The 18,815-nt window shown below is 42.9% G+C and overlaps 1 protein-coding gene across 1 annotated transcript in view; it reads right to left on the bottom strand.

Annotated features, from left to right (window-relative positions):
• Window positions 1-457: 457 nt before the first annotated feature.
• Window positions 458-18,815, bottom strand: part of SRP68 (signal recognition particle 68) — a 136,623-nt gene continuing 118,265 nt past the window's right edge. Inside the window, 3 exon segments of the mRNA XM_029600463.1 lie at window positions 458-5,235; window positions 7,764-7,816; window positions 16,747-16,822. Coding sequence (XP_029456323.1) covers window positions 5,008-5,235; window positions 7,764-7,816; window positions 16,747-16,822 — 357 coding nt within the window. The 3' untranslated portion in view covers window positions 458-5,007.

Genomic DNA, 18,815 nt, shown 5'->3' with positions numbered 1-18,815 from the left:
GCAACCGGTCCCAGTAATAAATGAAGGTGGCTTAACATGCCACCATTATTAAATTATTATGCAAAAAAACAGTTAACTCTGACAATAGGCAGGCAAAAAGCCTAGATCCTATCTCTCCCGTTTCTGAAGAGGCAACTTCATTTTGAGATGCAAGGTAATTTTTCTGCCTTTTCAGATTTAAAAAAAAAACTATGAACAATGTCCTTAACAATTCACATAAATTGGATGTCTTCAAAATCAAGGCTGAAACTTATTGTTTCACAATCTCTTCTTGGTCTCCCATCAGGTATCTGACAGATGTTTAAGCTTTTTAATCATGTGTTTAACAGCAGGCACAGCAGAAACCCAGTGAAGTTTAATCAGGGGAAAGACCCAATGCTTGTAGTCTTATTCTGGGGGTAGAGGGGTGGTTTGAAAGGACAGAGCCAGCAGGAGTTCATAGAAAGTACAGCAAATGTAATGAAGCCAGGGCAGAGAATTTATTATAAACATTAAACCAAATAATCTTCAAATCTGAATTAAAGTAAAATTCGAGAGAAGAGACAGACGCTTAGAACCATGGACGTTAAAGGAAAAAAAAGAAAACATAATGCAAACCCCAGCAGACAGGTAGGAGGAGTGGCTTACTTTTAAGAAAATACATATTTTTCATGAAACAAGAGGATTATGACACTACATACTGCTTTTATCACCACCTCTGTTCAAATTCTTTTACTTGATACATTAAAAAAGTCAATTTGCATCTTATATTTTCAACAATTTTTTTTCTTCTTTAAATAAACACAGCAAGAAATAAATCTTGGAAAGTTATCCACAGTCTCTCTCTATACAGTTTTCTTTTTTAATGCACACAGAAACTGATTACATTTTAACACCTTTCTAGATCAAGAAAAGTCCCTAACTAGTGCATTCCTGCAATACGATAAAAGGCTTTGTCCGTTTGAAACTGTTCAAGGCAAAGAAATGCACACATTTCCAAGATGTGCAAAAACTTGGGATCTGTTCTGTAAACAGAGGGCAGCAAAAGCACGTTTATGGGAGAAACCATTCGTGCATAAAAGGAGATGACCACACATTGTTTTAAGCATATTATTGTAGAAGCACACTAATCACACAGGTTGCATGACAGTAGGAACTGGGCTTCTGCTGTCAAAGCAATACCGCTCCATACACAGAAATTCAGCGATACCATCACAAGGTAAAGCTAGTGGGGTCCGAGCAATGGACTGGGATAATGGAGAAATCCTGAGATCTCCATCTGGCCTTGACTTGCTCTCTTTCTAGCAAGGTATTTTATTTTCACAAGCCTTTAGGAGTTGGTTGAAAAATAAAGGTGACTGGCTTTCCTAACAAAAAGGACAAATCAGTCTCACATTACAAAACAGGACAGATTTTCAAAATCATGCTCTTCTCTGGTAGACTACAGTATTCATTTACAGATATAATTCTTAAAATCTGTTTGGTAGCATAATCTTATTTTAACACTTGAAGAACCAATTGCATTTCTATAGCACCTCTCATCCAAATAGGACTTCGATGAGATTTGTAATCAGAAACCAATTTTTCAAAAGCTACTTGGAACTACAACCAGGTTGGGGAGTGGATGGCAATACCCAAAGCATGTCTTCTGAACAGAAGAAATCTGGTTATCAGCTGAAAACAGCTGGATAAAGTAAAGGCTAAGGGGGAAAGAAACTTGCCCAGGTCATTCATGGAGCTGGAATCAAAACTTAAGTCACAAAAATCTTCACACCCAAGCATTACATCCTTCTACATATGCCTTACTGTACTGCTTAACGTACTAGTCAAAATACATCTTTACCAGCAAACTACCACCAAAGCATATGCAAGCAATTGAATCTTGCTGATTTAGAATGAAGCAAAAAACAAAAAACACACACAACTAGATTTGAGAGACCAGGAAAATAAAAAAAAAAAAGTGCTTTGTCAGCTGAACTGAGCTAAGACCATGTTTCACACAGCAATAGATTAAGCTGTGCTCTTTTCATTTCATACACCATAAAATTGAAGAGAGAGGTTCTCCTAGAGGAAAATTTACTGTGGGGAATGATAAAAGACTGACAAAAGTTTTCTGCAGGCACCTGAGACCAGACAAAACAGAGTTTAATTAAGAAAACTGCAAATAGGGCATGAAAGTCAGATACGACTGCTTCAACAGGCAGTGTGACCTAGGGCTGTGTATTTGTTTCATTCGTTTCGTAGTTATGTGCATAACTTGCGGACTTTATAGTACATGTATAACGGATAGTATATGTGTACTTTTAATAGCTCGAGTTATGCACACATCCTTTTTTTTTTTTTTTTTTTTTTTTTTTAACTCATGTACTATAAACTCTGCAAGTTGTGCGCATAACTCCAAAACAAATGCACATCCCTTGTGTGGCCCTGGTTTTTCAGCAAGATCAGTTTCTCAGACAAATTTTGCAGGCACTGAGGCTAATGCAAATAGAAAGGAAAGAAAAGCAGATCACCAGGCTCCTGCAAGCTTTCTAGGTTCAAAACTGCGGTATTAATCAATCAGATTCAGAAATGTGAGAGAAACCAGCTTTTGCCATGAGGGCCTTATGGGCAAAGTAAACAAACGTGACTTCTAAAGAATGAATCTGTGTGGTCTCAGAAGCTCAGGCACATCATCTCTGGATGTTTCTTATGTTGTTTCAACCAAAAGTATCAGAACCTAAGAACCACCCAGAGGACAACTAAACAAAGATGGCTATTTTTCTGGAGTAAGGAGGGTAAGATGGCAATCCTGTGTTTTTTGGTCTTTTTAAAATGTTTTAAGTCCCACAATATAGAAAGTTTCTAGTATTTAAGACGTTCTATACAGAAGAGTATTTCACTTACATCCTTTACATGGAAGAATAGGGTTTAGTGGTTCACAAGAAAGTGTTTAAGTGAATCTCATCAAAAAGTATCCAGCAGCAAGACTAACCTATGGCAATGCTGCACACTGCTTGGTTCTCAGAAATGACCTTCTAAGGATTGTTAAGGGGTTGCAATACATATTTTATCATGAATTACATTCTGTTATATTGCTGTGAAGTCCAACATTACAGACTACTGTAAAACACCTTACGGTCCATATCAGACCTGGCAGATGGGGGTATGCCTCCTACATAGATATGCAGAGTGGGTGGTCAAATCAGTTTATTACAAATGAGTGTGTGTCTTTCCTGGCAAGTATCCCCTCCATCCAAAGGCGGCACACACTCAAGGTCCCCACAGATTCATTTTTAACAAGACATGATGGGCCTGGTGTAATAAAGCTCACTGGGCTTTATGCAATTTTACCTGCGAATGCGCACACATTAGACCTCCATTTAAATCCCATTATTAACAAAGGCACTAGCTATTACTCCCTGGAGTACAGAGGTTTGTAAGCGTAACTCACGGTTTCTTAATGCTGGAAATGTAACTCATGGTCAGAGTCGGAGGAGTAAAGTTACTCAGGCTAGTGTTAGGCTATGGGGCTGAATCTGGAGCTCATGCTGTGGTGTCCCACGCATTTATGCACACAAAGGACAGGCTGTGCACAAGTCAAGATTTCTGTGCAGAGAAAATGCTTGGTATGCAACTCTTGTTTTGTGTGCATAAATCAGCTTTATGAGCAGAAGGCACTATGTATGCACACAAAAAATGTTTTCTGTGCAAAAAAAAAAAACCACACACCTCAAACATTTTATGCTCAATCATTGTGTGTGCTCCAAGCATGGCTTCTGTGCCTATTTTTGGGTTAGTTCAGTTTCGTTTTAAACTTCTGATGATTTAGCATGCCATTAGCTTACTGCATTGACTGTTAAAAAGTTTTTGCACGTGCTAAAGCTGCACTAAATTTCAGCACACAGTTTAAACTCCCAGAGTGCAGGGTTCTCGTTTTTTGTATCTTAATTATGGAACCAATATAATAAAGATGTGCACTGAAATTCAGTGTGGTTTATTTGCATAACTTGGCTCTTAATACAGTAAGCTAATGGAATACTAATGCATCAGTTTTAAAAAGTGCACTAACCTGAAAATGTGTGTAGAAGACATGCTTAGTGTGTATAAAACATGATTTTGTGTACAAACACAAGATCCCTGCCCCATGAACTCTAGGTTCAGTGCCTCAGACTAGCATCAATCTGAGCAACAGTACTCCACTCTGATCAGGAGTTAAATTTCCAGTGTTAAGATACCATGAGTTAACTTTACATTCCTTTATACATTGAGGAGTAATAGCCAATTCCTTCATTTAACATGGGATTTAAATAGAGAAGCACTAAATTTGTGTGTACAGATTTTGCACACAAAACTCTTTGATGCATCTGAAGTCTGTGGATAAAGCTGTTTGCACAGCCCAGTGTTCCTCATTGCATCACACACTAGGCATGCTGGGTCAACTAAAGGTTACTGGGGCATATGCTCAATGCAGAACTACTAATAAATCATTAAGAAGTTCATTCTGATAAAAAAAAAAGATCCTATTGGCTAATGAACAGTAGTGTAAGAGAGACAAAACAAAGCGGACTAAGAAGGCAGTGGACAGAAGTTGTAACGAAACCTCAGATCTTTATCCTAGCTAGTGAAAGTCACTTCTCTCACCTGCCTGCGTGGCTAGTTGTGTTAAGTGAGAGCTATCAAACACAAAGCAATTTTTGTTTTTAAAATCACCCATTCATCATTCACTGCAATTTTGGAAAACAAACAGTTACTGGTCCAATATATGGGCGAGCACTGACCCTGACTTGGTTTCAAAATAAATTTCCAGACATTTCAGCTAGGAGCATGTGGTCATGGTCTCCGCTCTAGATGTTATGGCGCAGAACAGAGGCTCCCACTAACAAAGATGTTTCAGTAAGTCCGATGTAAAGCGCACAGGAGGATAACGTGGGGGGGGAAGAGACTATAACCTCTCAGTCAATATCAAGGTGCCCACTCCATGCCTGCTGAAAGTTCACAAATTCAGAACTCTCCCCCACTTTTTCTCCTTCACTGGGACTGCCTCGATTAACTTCTGAATCCAAAAATGCCCTTGATATAACCAGTCAGACCGCTCTTTGCTTTTTGCTCCACTTTGTCTTCCAGGGGTGGGAGCGCCACATGGTTGAGTGCCAGGTCAAAGAAGAGGGGTTTGCATGGGATAGGTTGAAAGCCAGGGGGGAAATGCACAAGGCTGGCCTGCTTGGTAACCAGAGAAGGATCCAGGCAGAAGGTCTCCAGACATTCGGAGAGGGGCTGTGGAGAAAAAAAAAAAAAAAAAAGAGGAGGTTGGGCAAGAAAAATAAATGAGACGAGAACAAGAATTATAATGAAACCAAGGAGCACCATTTCTAGCTAGTTCTTCCCTCTCATGTACAAAAGTGCCTATGTTAAACACACTTACACAGAAACAAACTGGAAACATTTTCAGTTACAATAAAAAAAAAAAAATAAAAAGTTACAAAAAATGAATTCTGCTTATTTAACATTAACATAAAAAAACCATTTACAATTATCTTTATAACCAGTGCTCCGCGAGAAACCACGTATTTAAGCCTGTTTCTGCATAAACAACAAACCCAAAGCCGTCCTATCTCCAATCAGCTGAAGAAAAGCTACATTTTGCCTGTCTTCAGTTTCAACTCTGCTTCCAGCTGCAGAATAGCCTGCTGAAAACACGAGGGGGAAAGGCCCGAGGCTGGAGCAGACAGAGCAGAGAACAGGCACTCAGCTCCCTAATTCAGTCCCTTCCCTCTCTCCTCTCATCCTAGAGGGAACAGGAGGGGGTGAGACGAGCAGACAGAGCAGAGAACAGGCACTCAGCTCCCGAATTCAGTCCCTTCCCTCTCTCCTCTCGTCCTAGAGGGAACAGGAGGGGGTGAGATGAGCAGGCAGAGCAAGCAGTCAATGTTTGACCCCTCAAATGTCTCTCAAATCAAAGACTATTTTGATATGATTCCTGGATGGAACAACTGTCCCTTTGAATAAAGATTACATTCTTCCAAATCTCATGTAACATGTATATGTGACTAACCACACATCAGCTACAAGACTTGGATACATTTTGGAAGTCTGCAGGCTCTGGTGTTTCACAGCTGGTAGAGATGACAATTTCAATTCATTGAAGCCTTGACAATTGGTAGTATAGCTTTCAAGTTTCAAACTTGTACAATTCAATCTTTGTGTGTCTGTTACATTGTATCCAATATACATGCACAGTTTTCTTTTTTTTGTAATTAGTATTTTTATTGAAAACATGTTTATAATTCCAGGCAGTTGTTTTTCTGTGCAATTAACAGCATGACAAATTGCCAATGCTGAGGGCAGTATCAACATGCATAAGCTCAGATATGTAAAAAAAAAAAAAGTGTTTGCACTGTATTTCAAATCAAAACTAAAGTAACATTTCACAGTTAAGTTTCTAACATGCCTTTACTTGATAAATAGTTGACTTTTTTTTTTTTTAACTCTGGAAATGTATTTGTATAGTTTATTTTTTTTTATTTATATTCTACTTTTCAGGCACATTCAAAGCAGATTACATTCAGATACTGTAGGTATTTCCTTATTTCCCCCCCAAGGCTTACAATCTAAGGGCTTAATTCATCAAGGCTTTTTCCCATAGACACAGAATGGGAGAAGTGCCTTAGGGAATCAGGCCCTAACGGGCCCGATACAGTACAGTGCACTCCAAGCGCGTTTGACACGCTAGCTTTACCCCTTATACAGTAAGGGGTAATAGCGCGTCGAAAACGCGCATCCAACCCCCTGAAACTAATAGCGCCCGCAACATGCAAATGCACGTTGATGGCCCTATTAGTTATTCCCGCGCGATACAGAAAGCAAAACGTGCAGCCAAGCCACACATTTTACTTTCAGAAATTAACGCCTGCCAAAGGCTGGCGCTAGTTTCTGCCGGCACTGGGAAAGTGTACAGTTTTTTCTGCTTTTCTGTACACCCTCCGACTTAATATCATAGTGATATTAAGTTGGAGGCCCCAAAATTTAAAAAAAAAATTAAAAATTAAAAAAAAAAAAAATTTTAATCGGCCAGTGGCCCGCGGGTCGGAAGACGAACGCTCAATTTAGCCGGCGTCCATTTTCCGAACCCGTGGCTGTCAGCGGGTTTGAGAACAGACGCTGGAAAAATTGAGCATCGGCTGTCAAACCTGCTGACAGCCGCCGCTCCTGTCAAAAAGGAGGCGCTAGTGTGCCTAGCGCCTCTTTTTACCACGGGCCCTAATTTGCATCTTCTTCCCCCCTGTATCCCCCCCCCTTTATAACCAGTGCCCCGCAAGAAACCACGTATTTAAGCCTGTTGCTGCATAAACAACCAACCCAAAGCCGTCCTATCTCCAATCAGCTGAAGAAAAGCTACATTTTGCCAGTCTTCAGTTTCAACTCTGCTTCCTGCTGCAGACCCTTTCCTTGCAGGTCAGCCTGCTGAAAACACGCCCGCTCTCTCCCACAACTTTTACCGAATCGGCCCGTAAGTTTGTACCAAGGTCACAAGGAGCAGCAGTGAGATTTGAACCCTGGTTTCCTGGCTCACAACCTGCTGCTCTAATCACTAGGTTGCTCCTCCACAACAATGCTTAGCATAGTGAGATGTGAAACTTTATGCAAAATTATGCACTTTTGCTACAGAATTTGGAAAAGCATGCCATAGAATTTGCTAATTCTTGCCACAAAAACTTAAAAAAAATAACTCTGTAAGATCTGGGCTTTTCTTTCCTCTTTTCTGTGTTCCACCTCCAAATGCGGCTGGGAGCTATAGTGCTTACCTTGCTGTTCTTCACCTGGGAAGGAGATTCTACTTCATTGGTGTTCTCTGCATCTGAAAGATTTCCAGAAGATTTGAATGCCAAAGTGAATCACAAAAAGGGAGCGTCAATTTGTATTTTATAAAACTCAGCTAATTGACAAAATACAAGACTTACTGTCCAGGTGCCTGGTGAGAGAGCAAGAAATAGACACACAAGTTTCTAACAACCTCACTTTAAATAAGACTCCTGCAGTGGCTAGGAGCATCCATTCTGTGGTGGTTGCAGACACTCAAGTGACATCAGCTCTCTCACCACCTAACAGGGTTGTCCACTAGACCCAGATTTTCTGTACACTATTTAATTCAGTCCTGGTTTTACTCCACTGCATGCATGCATGAACCTTTGGTCTTGCTCTTCTTAAGGAATGCAGCAGTAAATAAGAACTGCAAGTTCCTGCATGCAGTCTGGTAAAACCAGGACCGTGCCAACCTGTTCTGAAAATCTGGAGCCAGCAGGCAATCCTACATGGACAGACATAGGGGATATACTGACATTGCTGACAAAATGGCCACTCAGCGGTAGGAGCTCCTTATTCAATCTGAGATTGCTGAAGAACCACATGTGTCTAAAGCTAATGGTTCAGACAGGCACTTTTGCATAACTGGATAATACACTATTTTGCTGTGATCTTTGGTATAACAGCATAAATTGCAATGCTCGGTCAGACTAAGATTCATCAAGGTCAACATCCTATTTCCAATGGTAGCCATTGCAGGTCACAAGTACCTGGCAGATCCCATAAAGCACACCTATTTCCTGTTCCTCATTACCAGGGATAGCAATAGCTTTCTTTGGTTTACCTACCTAATGTGTTATGGACTTTTTTCCTCTAGGAACCTGTCCAAATGTCTTTTAAACCCCATTAGTCACCTTGATCACTTCCTTGGTAATAGATTCCACAGCTTGATAGTAATTTTTCACTCAGCGCACATTCTACAATCTGTTTTGAATTTGCTGGTTGTTAGTTTCACGGTGTATCCCCTTGTTAAGTATTTGATAGGTAAATAACTGTTCTTTATTTGCGCATTACACCCCACTCATGATGGATAAATGAATTAAAATATATCTATTTCAAAAATACAGGTAAGCGTTATCTAGCTCACAAAAAACAAAGCTAATTTAATAATTTATTGTATTTTTTTTTTATAACAGGAAGAGACAAAACTATAATTACTCTTATACCAGTTAACAATAAAAGGAAGGACTATATGGAACAGATTCAAAAAGAAAAATATACAGGAAAAAACTGATTTGCATTATATAATATTTATAAATCGCACTACTGCAAAATTAATTAGGATCTGGGATGGAGATGGGATTCAACATTGTTCTGACCTGACATCTTCAACTGATTTGGCTCAAAGAAAAAACATTTATTCCCATCTAATTTAATAAGACATTTATCAGGGTAACAAAGAAAAAAAATCTCATCCCTTAAGCTCAAAACAATGTCCCTAAGTTGAACAAAAGATCTACATCTAGGCTGAACCTGCTTGGAAATATCAGGAAAAACCCAAATTATGTCCCATGAATAAAGCAGCTTTGTTACTAAAGAATAGTCTCATAATTAAATTCTTATCAACCTTAGAGGACTAGAAGATCAACAGAAAATTGCAATTCAAGAAAATTAGTTAAGTTGAAGGAATCAGCCTGAAGAGCGAGGTAATGGAGAAACATAATAAAGCTTAGAGACACACGGTAAATGCTCATCTGAAATACCAAAAATTTCTTTCATATATTTGATAACCAACTGTTTGGGGCCAATAAAAGAGGAATAAGGAAAATACAAAATGCTCGAATTAAGACATCTTGATCTGTTCTCCAGGAATTCCAAATGTCTTTTCTTACTAGTACAACATGTAAAACAACCAGATCTGAATTCCTGATTGACCAAATTGCAAAATTCAAGTGATTTGATCCCCTCTTCATGACCAAGCATCAGTGATTCTTGAGCAGATACCTGATCTTTAACAGAATTCATAGACAGGGAGACGTCATCTAATTTCTCTCTTTCAAGAAGAACAGCCCATCCAAAATCCTCTAGGCCTATATTCGCAGGTCTCTGCAAAACAGTCTATTGGAGTAACCATGTCTTGCCCAACTGGTTGTTCCTCAATACCTCGATTCCCAGTTTACATCACAGATTCAGTTCCAAGCTGGGCAGTTGATATGATCACTTGAGAAGCCCGGTGGAGGAGGATTATGGCAAGGTTCAAAGTTGTCGCCACCTCAAGCTGAGCAACCACTGTTCCATTATCGATGTCAGCAGTGATGACTGCACCTGAACAAACTTGCCCCAATAATTCTGACAATATCTGCCGAATAGTGTATTTCTGGGGAGGACCGAAGGCAGAAATCTCCTCTTGACCATGATAGAAGAAAATGGCAGGAACTGAAGGCAATTTAAACCTCTGATGCACAAAACACACTGTCCAGGGGTGTGCCCCTTTGGGGCGCCGCTGGATGCCTCCCTTTAAGCACTCGCCAGTGCCTCAATGTGACGATACCCAACATGGGAGAAGGGAGCCAAGCAGCTGCAGATGTTCTGGAAGGGTAACAGGCAGCAAGAGGCCAGGAGAAATCCTTCATAGCCTCACATTCTCTCTCAGCTGTTTTCCATGCTGAAGAGCCCTAGCCTGGGTAGCCTCTCATCAGAGGAGAGATGTTCCATCCCCCTTTATCATTTTTGTCACGCTCCTCTGCACCTTTTCTAGTTCTGCTAGGTCTTTGAGATGAGGTGACCAGAAAAGCACACAATACTCAAGGTTTGGTCGCATCATGGCTCAAGAGGCAATTTGATATTTTCCTTTTTATTCTCCATTCCCTTTCAGATCATTCCTAACATTCTATTTGCTTTTTTGACCGCCGCACTGAGCAGAGGATTTTAACATATTGTCCACAAGGACTTCAATAATCTTTTTCTGGGAATTGACTCCCAATACAAACCCAGCATTGTATATCTGCAGTTGGGATTATTTTTCCCTTTGTGTTTCACTTTGCATTTTTACACATTAAATTTCATCTGCCATTCAATTTTTTATAAAAAATTCCTCATTCTATCCCTTTTTAAACTGTACGCTATGTAACAGTTTTATTTAATGTTCTCCCTCCGGTATTTTGTCAAATTGGACTGCATTATAATCACTGCTGCCTAGCAGTCCCACCACAGTAACCTCTTGTACCAGGTTGTGCACTCCACTGAGGAGTATGGACCCTCTCATAGGCTCTAGGACCAGCTGCTTCATGACGTAGTCATTTATAACATTTAGAAATGTAACATCTCTAGCATGTCCCAATGAGACAATGGCCCAATCAATATCTGGGTAATTTAGATCTCCCATTATTATTGTGTTGCCAAATTTGCTTTTTTTTTTTTTTTTCAGCTAGAATTTGACAGTGTTTCTTCATTTTGGCCTGTAGTCAGTAGTATACATCCCTGCTATACTCTTACCCAACATACACAGGGAATCTTTATCCATAAGGATTCCACAGTGCATTTTGTTTCCTGCAGATTTTTTTATTTTTTTTTTATCATGCCTGACTATGCCATCTTTTACATATAGTGCCTCCTCTCCACCAATTTGATCTGCCTTATCACATCAACATCAAATTTATACCTTAGTATCACACAGTGTCCCATTGGTTATCCACCTTCCACCGTATCTTTGAAATACCTATAGGGGTAGATTTTACAAAATTACGCACACGCGTACTTTTGTTCGCGTACCAGGCGCAAACAAGAGTACGCGGGATTTTAATAGATACACGTGTAGCCGCGCATATCTGTTAAAATCCGGGATCGGCGCACGCAAGGCTGAGCAAAAATCGGCAGCCTGCGTACGCCAAGCCTTTATTCCAGAAGTTTCACCTGCTCGAGGCAGGCGTAACTCATGCGTACGGGCTGGCTGCCGGCGCGCCATGCTCCCCCCCCAGGAAAGCCCCGGGACTTACGCGCATAACCCTCTGAAAATCTACCCCTTAATGTCTATATCCTCGTATAATGTCATACATCTAACTCAATATCAAGAAGAGCCCTGAATCCCTGATGCGGCATTAATTTGTAAACATCATAGATGCAACATGATTTCATTTAGTAAAAATCTTTGTGTTTCCCTATATATTTTGGATACATTCTAACTCACTAATCCTGGTGTTAGACATTTGGCATTCACAAACAGACATTTTAAAGCACATAAGACTTGCCATACTGGGTCAGACCAAAGGTCTAACAAGCCCAATAGCCTGTAACCATCAGTGGCCAATCCAGGTCACAAATACCTGAAAAGATTTCTCTTTGTATTCACAACCTGCTTGTTAGCAAATACAAAATATTTCTTACTTGAGAGTAGACTGTTTAAATCATTTGTGAATCCAGTGTGACCATCATAAAGCACTGGGACAACCTTTGGAATTTTCTCTGTTGACCCAAAAAAATTCTTTTCTTTGTGCTTAAAACTAATTAATCAGTCATTTACGGATATCACTCATTAAACAGCCATTTCAACATATTTATGTAAATAAATTTGTTCTCAGTCTTTGTAAAGAATAATTATGAATAAATTTGTTCAAAAATATCCACTTATCTTCTGACTGATAGTTCATTCCATAAAGGAGTTCTTCAGAAGACATTTGCTCAAAGCTCTTTGCATATGAAATCATGAACACCCATGCAAATCTTCACCACCTGACACTGCAGCGGAGAAGGTTGTCAGGAGGGAGACATCGTAATGATGTCTTAGATCACCATTTACAAAGATGGTCATTTAAACTGACTGGGTTGTATAAGCGTGAGGAGTCACGGTTTATTGGCAGCACCCCCTGAAGGAGGAGTTCGGCTCCGAAACGAACCCAGTACGTTGAACCTCAGGAATCTTTGATGGTCCTGCTGGATCGGAATGTGCAGATAAGCCTCCGATAGATCTAAGGACGCGAGGAACTCCCCTTTGCGCACTACCGCAAGTACTGTTCGAAGCATTTCCATGCGGAACTTGGGAACTCGTAGGCACCAGTTCACCTTCTGCAAGTTGAGGATAGGAACCACGAAGTACACCAAGTAGCAACCCTGGCCCTGCTCCGCAGGAGGGACTGGACAAATGGTGTACTTTGAGTAACTGTTGCATCCGGTCTCAGACGGCTTCGACCTCTGTGCCTCACCTTTCTTCCTTCTCTCTCCTCAAGCCTTGGGAAGATGGCTTCTGCCGTGTCTTCATGCCGCTCTATCCGGTGTCCCCGGATTGGCAACGGCGACGGTGTTCGCCATGATTTTCCTGAGGGCCTCCTAGGGTGCGCACGCGTACGCCACCCACGTCTTTATCCACGTCATGGCAGAAACCTCGGGGGCGTCCCCTCCGAGTGACGTCATCACATCCTGGTATTTAGCCTGCCCTTCGTTTGCTAACAAACTGAGTTAGCAAGGATTGGATTGCCTCCGGTCTAAGCTGCTCTGCCACTTCCCAGCTGCCGCAGGAAGCTCTCTCTGCCCTTCGGGGTATTTCTTCACTAACCTGGTTACCTGCTTCTCGGGGGCCCTTCTGCTCTATTTCAGGTACCTATCTTGGGATACTGGGTACTGACTCAGAGGGTCTGCTCCCCCTAATCTGGTGCCTGCCACTGAACAACTTCTGCCTGCCAGGACCTTCAACAATACAGCTTTCTGCTTCAGTGAGTACTAACCCTTTCAGTCTGTCTCATCTTCAGTACTCTGTGTCGACATCTGGGACCTGTCCCTGCTACGCTGTGCTGCCTATCACCTACTCGAGTGTGAGACTGGTCTCCTCTGCTGAGGACCCCTAGACTACTTCACTGGTTACCTTCACTGCTGCCCGCTCCCCAGGCAGTACCATCGAACTGTACAATAAATACAACTTCTCTGTGTCTGCGTGTATAGAGTCTAGCCTAGTACTGCGGTTCCTCATGGGGCTTCTCCCCGTGGGAGTGGCCATCACCGCAGTACCCAAGAATCCACTCCAACACCTCATAACCATAACAGTAGCCCACACGGCCTCTCTCCTGCCACGAGAAATCACACGAGACTCTACAAAAGGTGTCCTGAACTGGAAACAAGAAATCTAGAGCATAACCGTGCCGGACTACCTCCAAGACCCACCTGTCTGAAGAAATCTTCTCTCACTCTTCACAGAAGCTGGATAATCTGCCTCCTACAATTTCTATGTGGGAGAGGGGGCCTCTGGCCTCATTGGGGAGGCTTTACCACCTCCTGAGCCCTGACCTGTACCATCCATCTCTGGGAGTCCGATGACCTCCAAGAAAGGACTGCAGATGACCAGAGCCTTGCCTGGACCCAGGGGGAGGAACAGGTTTACCAGAACAAAAATGCCGAGAATCCCTAAAATGAGCTTGTGAAGGAAAAACCTTTATTCTTCCTATCTTCTGGCAACTTATTGCCCTTAGTCTCCCCCAATAGCTTCATCAACTGGTCCAAATCCTCCCCAAACAGGAGTTTTCCCTTGAAGGGGAGATTACAGAGCTGCGCCCTTAGAGGATGAGTCTGCCGACCAGTTCCGTAACCATAAAAGCTTGTGAGCCGCCACAGAGGAAACCGTACTACGCGCGGAGGCGGGAACCAAATCATAGAGAGCATCAGCCACATAAGCCACTCCCGCCTTAAGGGCAAAAAGTCGCCTGCTGCTACCACCTCTGGAACCTTCTGGACCCAACACAGCCAGGCACGCTGCATCACGCTGGCACACACCGCCGCGTGCAGGCCGAGCGCGGGGACCTCAAACAAACGCTTCAGCTGAATTTCCAGTTTGCGGTCCTGCATGTCTTTCAAAGCAGCCGCCCCAGCCACTGGGATTGTCGTCTTCTTGGTGACTGCTGAAACAGCTGCATCCACCTGCGGCACTTTCAGAAGGTCCAAGGTCTCCAGAGAGGGGGGTAAAATTTTGCCATCGCTCGGCCCACCCTCTTGTCACCAACTTCCTGATCTTCTTGGGCAGAGGAAAGGCGGTTGTCGGTCCTCGCAGACCATGGACTCTTCTAAAACTTGGGGAAATCAATGGGCGCAGCTCCTCTAGCTTGAACAGCCAGACAATTCAAGGGTCATCCCACTCTGGGATTGGGAATCCACCCAAGGCCAGGTCATCCATGTTGGGATCTCCCGGGACCGTCCCCTGTGTGTCTGGGGGGCCATCTTGCAGCGCCCCCGCTGGAGGCTGGTCACCCCACGCCTGACGGAGACCCAGGGGCCGAAGGGGATCCTGAGAAGAACGTCTGGATCTCCCGGACCTTTTATTTCCGGATCTTTGATTGGCCAAAAAGGCCTGATGAAGCAGCAGCACAAATTCAGGAGAGAAGCCCACAGGCTGCTCCCCCACCCCCTGCGGGGGCTCAGGCTGTACAGGGTTGTCCAGAGGTGCGCAAACCAGCTACATAGGGGAAGGGAGGGGGGAGGAGAATCCCCCCCCCCCCCGGACACCATGAGATCAGAATCCTCGACTTCTGAGGCAGAGGCAGGAGGCCCAGCCGAACGGAGGCCTAGCCTGAGCTGCCCCCTCCCGAGGGGCCCTCTTTTCCTGACCCACAGTTAATGCAGAGGCAGCACGAATCCAACCTACGCCACGCCACGCGGCAGGTGGCCATCTTGGATTTCAGCGCCATGCGCGAACCACAGGAGAGCTCCGACAAAAACAGCACCCACCGAAAAGGAGCCATACTCGGCCACCCGCTGGTGGACCAAAGTGCCTGCGGACCAAGGCACCGGGGCCTGCAGCTGCCTGCCCCGAAAGCGTCACTCAAACCGCGGGATGTGAGAAAGAACCAGTGCGTGCCCCGAAAGAGTTGAGGGAGCCCCCTCCCTTCAGCAAGCAATCGCATCTGATGTCGCACCTGCCTGGAGCCCCGGGCTGCCAACCCTCACGCCCCAGACACTGACCAGTCTTCTCCTCAGGCCGCAGTACCCACTGTCCTGGCCGGGCCCTGACTAAGACCAGAGGCCTACCTGAGGAACTTCTTAGGTTCTGATGAAAATCACTTTTTTTTTAATACAAATTTTAGCCAACCTCAGCAGGACTAGAGGAAACTGTGAACAGCTTCATAGGCCGAGGGAACCAGAAGCCTCTGGTTATCAGGCCCTCCAGCTGGGTGCGAGTGAAACACAGTCAGGGGTATCTAACTCCCCGGACGCCCAGCTCCACTGGAGGGATGGCCTGCAACGGTGCAGAACACACCTCAGGGAGCAAAATCTCAGATCAGCTAATCTAAACTAACTACTTTTTTTTTTTTTTTTTTTTTTAACTAAACCCTAGACTGCAGGTTTGCATCTCTACCATCTGGCTGGAGTCAGAGAGATACTGAGGGACTGCAGGTGGCACTCTCTCTTATGTAGCAGTGTCCAAAGTTTTTGTTCTCTGACTCCATCTGCTGGTAAGGATACACAACCCACTGGTCTGGAATGATCCGAGTATGTACATGAATTTATAATTCTAATACTTACAAAGACTAACCTTTACTAACTCAGAAAATTAATCCAAAGTCTATCCCTAAACACACATATCTTAACACTTGCAAACAAATACTAACTTATACTAGCTCACAAAATGAATTCAAAGGCGGCATTGGCCAATGCAGCATAGTCTGTGCTACCCTGCAGAATTTTCTTCCTCGGAAATGTCAAGACTCTCAGTCCTCTGTGAGGATGATACTTTGGCTAGAATAGAAAGGCATAAAGGAGGGAAAGGTTCCTCCACACAGTTCTAGGAGCATAGGGAAATAACTAGAGGGCAAATGTGTCCTGATCACCATGAGAGAAAAGGAGAAAGCAAACATTTTGAGGAAGTTATCAGAGATAGCCAGATTATTAAGGAAGAAAGTCAGTCTAAACAAGCTACAGTTTTACAGTTGAATGTTTTGAAGAAACTGCTGTAGTGATAGTAAACAGTTTGCAACCATACATGCCGCAGCAAGTTAGTTCATGACTTACCCAAGATGGCAGCTGCCTGTAGGGAATACTTCTCTGCATTCACCTGTGTAATTAGTTCCTGGACATCAGGCAGATCCTAAATCATTAAAAGTAACTTTACTCACAAGAAATTCATCAACACACAAGAATTGACAGGCAAGATTTTATAATACAGGTGATGGAAGGGGGTGGGGAGGGTGAAAAAAAATGCTAAATTTGTTACGTGCAATGAAAAATGTTCTCAGTGGAAGGCTGGAGGTGAAGAATACCTCCTTACCATCAAGAACAGGCATAGGCCAGCTCAGGGGCAGTGCTGCCTTGGGCTCAATTCCCAGTTCAGGTCTTTTGCTCCCTGGGTCAGCTGGGGCTGAAGATGCTGCAGAGGCAGTGTTCTCCTCCTGTGCAGGAGAGTCAGTCATCGTGCAATGGCGACACCCAATGTCTGAGTTTAGGATTCATGACTGCAAGGTTCTAGAAGGAGCCCTAGTGCATGGCCCCTGGCTGAGGACTGCCACTGCAATATATTTGGACTAAAATATATGTTGGAGGGCATATAATCTAGGAGAAAAATTCCTGGATATCTGCAAATGAAGGCTCATGGCACAGAATGCCAGCCCTGGTTCAGACTGAGCTGAATGCCCAAAGGAGCATAAAAGGTTATGTGAAGCTGCTTTTCAAAATACTTAAAAGCAAGTGGAATGATTATCAAAACTGAAGCAAAGCTAATACTTCAATTTTGGAACTGTTACGCATGCATAAGTATTCCCATAAACAAAGACAAACTGTATGCAACCATAAATTATTCAGTGCTGCTTTTCATCTACTACTTAGACACCAAAAGCTAATTATTATCTTAAGACATCCATTGTTAGTCTGTAAAAATTAACCTGCTCTATTTGGAAGAGTTGCAAGTGGCACACATCAGGAAAGTAGGACTATTCATCTTATGCTCTTTGCCAAAGATGCTCATTTAGAACTGAGATCCCACATAGCTTGGCTAGGTTTTATTCACTCTGTAAAGCCAGAAGTCCTCTAACTTCCAATAACTGGAAGAGAACTCAATTACTTCTGGGGATTCTGTGTTGAGGTGTTTCAATAAGGTTTCCAAGAAGTTCCTGAGCTTAGACTTTGGATATTCTCTCATTATATAATTCTACTTAGCCATATGATCTTTTTAGTAGCAGTATTAGCCAACAAAAGAGTTGAATTTTGAATCATTCGGCACAGGTGAAGGGTAAAGTGAGCTGGATCCAAAAAGGAAAAAAAACCTCTAAGGACTGAAGTAACTGAGTTGATATAGATGGGCCACAAAATCTGATTCTTCTTTATCTGTTCCCCAGTTAAAGAAAGTTTGCTTACTGTAAACTGTTTTCCATAGATAGCAGGGAATTAGCCATGATCTGTGGGTGATGTCATCCGGCAGCACTGAACACAGCTGAATCTCCAAGCTAGTAGAGCTTTAAGATCTACAGAGCATGTGCAGGAGTTCCTGCACAGGCACTGCCTCAGAAGCCGCCTCCTTCTACTTTCCAGGAAGGAGGGCAGGCATCTCATGGCTAATTCATCTTGCCATCTATGGAAAGCATAATGTTTATGATAAGCAAACTTGTTTTTTCTGTTGATAAAACAGGGCTAAATTAGTAATGATGTGTGGAGAGTCCCAAGCTGAGGGTTGCAGCGGAGCATTTACTGGTAAGCAACCCAGACTCCAAGGTGGAGAGTAGACTATCTTTGTAGCAAATGATGCAGAACTACCTGCCCTACTGTACTGTCCAAAAATGCCAGGTTATCCAGGCAGTAATGTGATGTGAAAGTATGCACCAATGACCAGCTTGTAGCTTTACAAATATCTTCAATGGCCACCTAAAATGCACAATGAGCTCTGACTGGAGAGATAAAGACCAGATGGAGCATAGCAATGCTGAATGCAATTTGAAATCCAATTAGATAAGGTACTTTTAGTTATGGCCATGCCAAGCTTGTCTGGATCATATGATGTTTTCCTGTGAAGCTGCGTGTGACCCTTATAATAAGCAAGAGTCTTTTTGCAGTCTAATGAGTGAAGGTCTCTCTCACCATTATGATCATGA

The sequence above is a fragment of the Rhinatrema bivittatum genome, chromosome 4, assembly GCF_901001135.1.
Source record: "Rhinatrema bivittatum chromosome 4, aRhiBiv1.1, whole genome shotgun sequence".
NCBI classification, from domain to species: domain Eukaryota; kingdom Metazoa; phylum Chordata; class Amphibia; order Gymnophiona; family Rhinatrematidae; genus Rhinatrema; species Rhinatrema bivittatum.
Note: the sequence above shows the minus strand (reverse complement) of the source record. Positions and strands in the feature narration are given on the sequence as shown.